General features: G+C 38.5%; 1 protein-coding gene across 1 annotated transcript in view; it reads right to left on the reverse strand.

The window, feature by feature from the left end:
• Positions 1–7,881, reverse strand: part of LOC141434980 (membralin-like) — a 131,127-nt gene extending 123,246 nt beyond the window's left edge. The window contains exons 1-3 of the mRNA XM_074097475.1: positions 7,818–7,881; positions 6,824–7,058; positions 5,847–5,937 (exon numbers count right to left, since the gene is read on the reverse strand). Of these exons, the coding sequence (XP_073953576.1) occupies positions 5,847–5,937; positions 6,824–7,058; positions 7,818–7,881 (390 nt within the window). The remainder of the gene's footprint in view (positions 1–5,846; positions 5,938–6,823; positions 7,059–7,817) is intronic.
• Positions 7,882–8,271: the final 390 nt, after the last annotated feature.

An 8,271-nucleotide genomic window follows, 5' to 3' on the forward strand; every position in this document is an offset into this window, starting at 1 on the left:
AGTCATTCAGGATGACGCATGCCGTAGTTCTTATTACAATATCATTAATGTCTAATTTTGACAAAATCGCGCCTCTTTGTAGATGGACCTAGGTATAAATGACTAACCAGTTTCAACAACAAAGATGACATGATTATGGCTTCGCTGGACCTAACACGGGACGCCGAAAGATTCTGACTTGGAGGTTGTTTCTTTAAGTTCAATATACTGGATGACTTGGGAGACGCACGTGAGCAGGACCAACGCTACACCTACACTAATTGACACCGGATCGTTCACAATCATACTTACGAGTAAATAAAACCTCCACACTTTTCATTGCAAAGTGACCGACACTTAATAGGTGAATAATGGGTCATACCTTTTGTACACAACATTAAAAAAAAATAACGTTAATCTCACTAATACTAGTACGACATAGTAGCCTTAAATAAATGAATCCAGTAGGGTTATTCCTGCTCACGTCTTCTAAATCACGCTGTATAGGTATAGAGAGTATTTCGCAGACAAGCAAGTATTTTCGTTGGACAGTTAGGTCGGGCGGGGCAGTGCAGTGCAAAGAGCGACGCAGCGCAACGGGGCATGCGGGATCCGTGCAATGAGCCGGACTTAATCCAGCTACCGGGATGCTGTTAGTTTTTACAGTAACCGTAAAGCAAAAAGCCGCCGCGCATCGATCGTGCACCGCAGTTAATATTACAAACGCGACGGTTAATTATGTGGGCTCCTGCTTTTATTATCGCCCCTAACAGTGATCGATCAGACGCTAGGAAGCTAGCACATTGTTGTTCCCGAAACTCACAACTTCGAAATTGTTACCCGATTGGTACACTGTTGATGAAGCACTATGAACGACATAACTTCAACCCGTTTAAGCATTGAGCCAGCGCTTGCCGGCGACTTTTGATAACAATATACAACAATATGATAAACACAGTTGCGGAAACTAATGAGAAATAGGGTTTAGCTGCGCTGCTAGTAATATCGTGCGCGATAAAGAGGTAGGTGTACCTACGTTTATTTTTCTCACCGTGCTGCTGATGTAATTGGAAATGCGAAATGAAAAGCATTGCACGCTGGGAATTTATCTGTCGCATAGTTTACTTTGTCGTTTTAATCTGTCGTAATAGAGGAGACTAGCTTTATTAAAATATAGCCGGATGACAGTTATTTGAACGCTAAAGCGAAAGTAATGAATAACGCAATGGTCGGGTCTGAAATTCCTGAAATTCGCTTTGAGCTTTGATGGTACTCTCTCTATGTAACCGGAGACATATGTTTGGCGGTATGCGCGCCGTTCGACAATTGATTAATGCAATTTCTCTGCTTCCTGACGTTAGCCAATTGAATCTGCTTCCGAATGTGTATCGAGGTATCTCTGTTGTCGCACATTAGGTAGGTACAACGCATCCAGGGCAGTAAGCCAACAGGAGAGATCTAAGTATTCTAGCTGAGCTCCTTGTTCTGTGGTAATGCGTCTGAGTTGAGGATACATTCAACATGTCTAAAGAAGTTAATTTCTCGAAGATAGAGGTATCTGTTACTATTTAAAGGATAATCAAGATTGAAAATACAAACTGAAATATAGATGCACAGAAAAAACAGAAAAAACCTCAATTTACACCCAAGCTCGTTGCACACGAACACAGCTGTCTACACTCGCCTAGCGCCTCTTGTACATGTGCACAACTTGAAATTGTCAGGAAACATACTTACCTAGGACTCAAAATAGACCACAAGTTCAACTGGGGTCCTCACATTGAATATGTATGTACTAAGCTAAGATCAATATTGGCAAAATTATGTGTACTTAGATATAAAGTTCCCTATAACACTTTGAGGCTCCTGTATATAACACTTGCAGATTCTGTAATAAGCTATGGTTTAGCCAGTTATGGAAGAACATATAAAACATATTTAAAAAACATCTACAACTTGCAATTACGTCTATTGAAAACGATTGTACCCCTAAAGATTAAATATAAATATAAAAACAACTATGAAAATCTATTTAGGTACTGCAGAGTGATGTCCGTATTCGATAAAGTAAATATAGCCATAGTAACTCAGTACAACACTAAAACGCCTCACCTGAGTAAAAAAACAAGACCTGGCTATTTACGTAGTCTGCCTAACTATCCTGCCTATATAAGACCAAGGTGTAACAATATATATGGCCAAAGAGTATGGACGAGCATACTGCCCAGTACTTTAAATGGATTTCCAAGTAAACTACAAATAAAACTGGAAAATGTACCTGGTAATCAGATAAGACGTGTCCTCAAGCGATATTTCCTAACTAAATAAATAAACTACCAAATGTCTATTCCAGGGGCCTGACAGTTTAGTTTCATTCATCGACGTTGTAGCGCTGCCATTTGTATGATATTATTACAATCTGTGGACCGTCGCCATTTCTTTGCTGTCGTGTGTTTTAAACATGGAGTTGAGTGCGGGTATTCTCTTGCGTTCTCCTCCCGTTTTGGTCGAGTTGTAGTTCCATGAGTAGCTATCCTCCTCTGTTTAACAATACAATACTTTACTTGCGGTAGTGTTTAGTGCGAGTGATATTCCACTGACTTCCAATATGGCAAAATTCAAGTGTTGTGTTGTTGATTGTAATTCAACAAGTGCCACTCACAAACTATTTTGCATGCCCAAAAACGACTATTTACATAATCTTTGGATGTCGTTGCTAGTACCGACTAGCCCTTATTTGCTGGCTTTAACCAAGAGTCAACTGTTGTTGAAACGCGTATGTGAAAGACATTTTGACCATACTCAGTTCGATCGAATAGGTGCGCGGATTCGATATTCGTATCCTTGCCTGTTCACGGAAAAGGAAATGGTTCATGGTGTACCACTCTCGTCTAAGGGTAAGTTTTTCTAACCTTTGCAATAATAGCTCCATGTTCAAAATTTTATTCAAATATAAATTTAATGGAAAGAGACCCTTTAATGAATAAATGATTAAAAACACTTGGTCGTTTTATTTCATAACTTATACGAGTATGAATAAAAATTAAATTAGTACAAGACATCCGTAACTCCCATTTATCGTAGAGCGCATCACTAGCATTGACTGGAGACTATCGATAATGATTATATCGACCTGTGGAAAGCCCTACGACTGTCAAACAAGTACCACAGACTGTAAAATTTAACAGCGCTACAACGTCAATAATAGGAAACAACAATAATTGACTGTCTTATCTGTAGCTAGCTACATATTAGTAATCTGTGTGTCTATTCTACTTATTGTGCTAATAAATAATGTTATATTGTATTAATACTAACAATTAATAATAAAATAATAACTAATTGTATTAAAGCTCCTTAACTCCAATAATCTTTAATACCCGAATTAAGATTAGAAGTTAAGCTATGTAATTTAAACAGAAATAATTTTCAGAGAAATAAACAGTTTTTTTTTTTTTACAGGTACTAGGCAAGGCAACGGAATAACATACTTATAGAGATAAACACATTATGTACTTAATTACTTACATAATAAACGTTCAAGACCCGAGAACAAACATTCGTATTATTCATACGAATTAAATAATATATAATTATAAATAATAAATAATTATCTGCCCCGACCCGGGATCGAACCCGGGACCTTGAGCTTCAAAGTCAGGTTCTATAATCACTTGGCTATCCGGTCCTCAAATCGTCGTACTAATCAATAAAAACACGGTGTATACAGGATGGCTCATTTCATTTAGATCGGTCAGTATGCGAAAGTCTGAAACTATAAGACATTCTAGGTTCGAAGATCTGTTCTTATGAACCATGTCATCGACTTAAGTAACAAAACAAACTGCATTTATAGACTAAAAAAAACTTGTACTAAGTTCGGGAATCGAACCGGGCCGTTTTGAAAAATAAAACATAGGTACATTATTTATATTTGGATATTGGTAGTGTAGATCATAAGCAATAAATGTTACTACGAAACACGATTATTATCTAGAATTAATAAAATGCATTGTATATCATATTCTTTAATAATGTACGTTTTATTTTTCAAAACGACCGGTTTCGATTCACGAACTTAGTACAAGTTTTTTATTTTATTTACGAGTATGAATACAGTTTGTGTTGTTGCTAAAATCGATGACATGGTACCTAAGAACAGATCTTCGTATGTCTTATAGTTTCACTTTCGCAAACTGACAGATCTAAATGAGCCAAGAGTGGCACACAAAAATCCTCTTCTTAGGTAGGTAGTAGGTACATAAAAAAATTCCGGCAACAGTTCGCGTGAAGAGTTTTGTAAAAACAAACACAAGGTTACCGTAACGGAGCGCGTTGCGCGTCAGAGGTGGAATTTGGAACCGTAATAAAGTTTGAAAGGGCTGTAAAAGCGCAATAACTGTAACTCGGGGAGAGGGCCGTGATTTTAGTGGCGAAGCAGAGCCACACCTCGCGATACCTATTAATTGATCTGGATACTAGGGTTACCACACGTCAAGCCCGCGGTCAGGGTTCCATTATCAAACTCGGAAATACTACCTCCCGTTTTTTTATTTTTTTATTTATTTAGCTACAGGTACTGAGTTTAACAGAAAAGCATAGTTTTGAGTAAGAATCGAACGACGGTTCTCTATCATTCCGTGATTAACTAATTAAAATAATTAACTAATAAAGGATCCACTTTAAAATACGGTAAAGCACGTATCACGGAATGACGAGGAATGAGGGCTAAAAGACAGGTGATGTATCGCTAAATAGCGTTAGTAGCGTGAGGTTTTTTGACTTTACGATCTTGCTTGCAATTGGTGTGGTTAATAACTAAATTAGAAATCTAGCGATATTTCGACTGTCTTTTAGCCCTCATTGGGTTAGATTCTCAGCCTAAGCTATAGAGGTACTTTTCTGTTTTCAATGTGTTCTAGTTTCATAGTATAATGGCAAAACGTGTACAGCTTTTTTATAGAAATCTGTTCCATCTTCAGGTGTTTTTTATAAGTTTATTCAAATTTGGTAACCCTGTCTGATACCCGTGCGCCAGCATGTGCCAACATATTGATACTAACTACTGTTGCGTGTTGAATGTTGGCGACTATTTTCTTAACTTCAGAATTGTGAAACTAATTTTAATCTAAAATCGTCAAATATGTTTTAGAATTGTATCAGTCTCGACGAAATTAGTTATAAAGCATAAATTAGCTCGATTCGAATTATAGGCTGGGTTGATGATCAATACATTTCGTAAAAGTAAACGATTTTTTTACAAGTCATTACTGATTTTGAAAACATATTCAGTTTAATCATAAAAATCACATAAAAATCTGTATAGCTCAAGTATCTGAGAAATTTGAGCTAAATGACCATTTGCGTTCAACGCCATCTATCATTTTCTTCTGGCTATCGTAAAACCAACGTACTGCTTCTAGTCTCGCTACTGCGCAGTAGATGGCAGCCAAAAAAAGCAGACGCACAAGCGCACATGCAGTAGCGTACCTTTTAGTGAGCTAACAATTTAAGTTCAGCTATTCGCCGGTAGATGGCGCGCTAATCAAAACTATGACCACGATACTGACTTCGAACTGTCCGCATACGAGACGAAGAAATATAATACACTATTGCCCAGCAGTGGGACGTATATAGGCTGGGATGATGATGATGATTGTGTTTATTGTCAACCGACAGCGATACTTTTAATATGGATAAGAAAAGTGAAAAATCAAATAAACACAATCGCGAGTTTTGAAGAGTTTTGACACACTGAATCTTGGTTGGATTGACAACCAGAGTTAAACACGTGCCTGAAGCTGAACAGACCGGCGCACGCATATAAAAGTGTAATAATAAGAAAAAATATAGTACGAAATACTTACAAATACAAGCATAATGAAGAACGCAGCAATGTAGGAGCTTCGCGCCGTCAGCATCGACACGAAGCGATAGTGCTCTCCGGTGATCACGTTCCTGTTAGAAGACAATAACATCCTTACAGGTCGATTCACGAGAGCTGGCACAAATGGATTGAAAGAGTAAATGAAAGTATCTGTGCTGTGTTACCTATTTGAATACATTTCATACAAATATGAAAATGTCATGACATGAATCTGTCATTTTCATATGTTAGTATAGTTAGTGGGTCGACTTAAATAATATTTAGCATATTATGAAGCGTACCGCGGCTGCGCCCGCGGCGAATGCAAGTTCTAGTTTGAATACAGCTCTTGTCGTTACTGCGCGTGTTCCTTTATTTCGGTCCTCTCGGTTACCATATCTCCCTACATACTACTAACATCTTACAAATATGACTAAGTTTATGGAACAGTTTGGCAGCCGAGGTTTTTCCAACTCACTACGATATGGCTACCTTCAAAAAGCGAGTGTACCATTTCTAGCAAGGCCGGTATCGCATCTGCAGTTCTGATGTTGCTGCAATTGTCTATGGGCGACGATAATCACTTAAAATCAGGTGAACCGTCTGCTCGTTTATCTGCTATTACGATCCCCTCGGGCACTGTGCATTTTTTCGGGATAAAAGTAGCCTATATCACTCTCGGGCCCATAAACTATCTCTATGCCAAAAATCACGTCGATCTGTCGCTCCGTTTCGACGTGAAAGACGGACAAACATACAAACACACAAACATACCACACTTTCGCATTTATAATATTAGTATGGATTTATCAAACCACTATGAGCTAGAACGTGAAATGACAGTTGGCGAGGCGACATATTTCTTACACAACACAATATACACTTTGCTGCTGCAGCTGTCAGAAGTCATTGGCAGGTAATTTCCATTTCTATTCTAACTAACTGCGGCAATTTCGCTCGTCTAACACGTTGCCATACCTCAAATAGCCTTTGTTATCCTCCTGCTCCGCTAGAGATTTGATAGAGGCCATAAGCAGGTCATCATAACCCAGGAATTCGTCAAGGACGAATCGCGAGAAGGGATCGCCGAAACACTCGTCGCGGCTGGGATCCAGAGTGACGATCTTAACTGGTATCTTGAGACGCAGCCGCGCGCTCGGAGACAGACGGAGGAACCCATACTCGAGAGAGTATTCCAGGATATAGTCGTCATCTAAAAATAATACAAGATATGAAAGCCGTATTGTCTAACGGTCTGGCGCTGGCGATAGTAATTCATCATCTCTTTCTACCATCCTATACAGTGTGAGAGAAAGAAAATGTTGAAAACCATGGTGATTTCGAGTGCGGTAGACAATAAGGCCTCTGGTGAGCATTAGATAGGACCGACAGTATTTCCGTGGGTTGACTATTGGGTTGAGTGGGTTGAGCTATTCACTATAAGCTGCCGTTCCACCTGAACACCACAATATACCAATATCATATCGGACACGACCGTAATCGTGGCTAAACGTAGCTCTTATTTTAGACTAAAGTAACCGCATAGCAATGATATCGGATCTTTGTTGTGAAACTCAAATAGAATCTCCTTTCTCGTGATTTTTTTGTGAATACAGAGAGAGAGAGAGAGAACATTTATCTACACATATTCGATACACATAAAAATACATTAGATGGAGAGAGAAAAATAATAATAATAACATCGAATACGTTACAGATACGACAAATAATGCAATGTATGGGCGTAAATGGAAATTAGCTTGCTCGTAATGCATTGTACGGGCACAACTGCTGTCAACCATACTGTAAAATATGGTATATAAGTAGTACAATATATTTTAATTCATTTCTGTCTTAAACTTTTAAATCTAAAACAGCATATCGCAGTTGCAGTCATGATTATTTACTGTCGTTGGGTATGTGCCCCTGTCTCCTTATCAGTTACTGTAAAAGACATCAATTAATTTATTACCTTTAGAAGAATCATTTGTCGCTGCTTCATCCAATGATTCCTGAGAAAAAAAATACAAATCCATAAAAATTGTAAAAGCGATATATTTAAACACATAAAATTAATATGGGGGTATGTGGAACATTATCATCATCATCCCAGCCTATATACGTCCCACTGCTGGGCACATGCCTCCTCTCAGAACAAGAGGGCTTGGGCTATAGTTCCCACGCGGGCCCAGCGCGGATTGGGACCTTCACACGCACTATTGAATTGCTTCCCAGGTTTGGAAGTGGAACAACTAATAAATAATATATCAACTAAAATATCAATAAACACAACCACGTGTGGTGTGGTGTGTGGTCGCATCGCAGAATTGCAATTGGGTTCAGTTCATGGACTTTATCCTTAAATTATCGTAACGCGGGATACGCAGGTTAAAACGCTTTAGAGCCCCACCCATGATTAAACACGC

The sequence above is a fragment of the Choristoneura fumiferana genome, chromosome 14 (assembly GCF_025370935.1).
Source record: "Choristoneura fumiferana chromosome 14, NRCan_CFum_1, whole genome shotgun sequence".
In the NCBI taxonomy this organism is placed as follows: Eukaryota; Metazoa; Arthropoda; class Insecta; order Lepidoptera; family Tortricidae; genus Choristoneura; species Choristoneura fumiferana.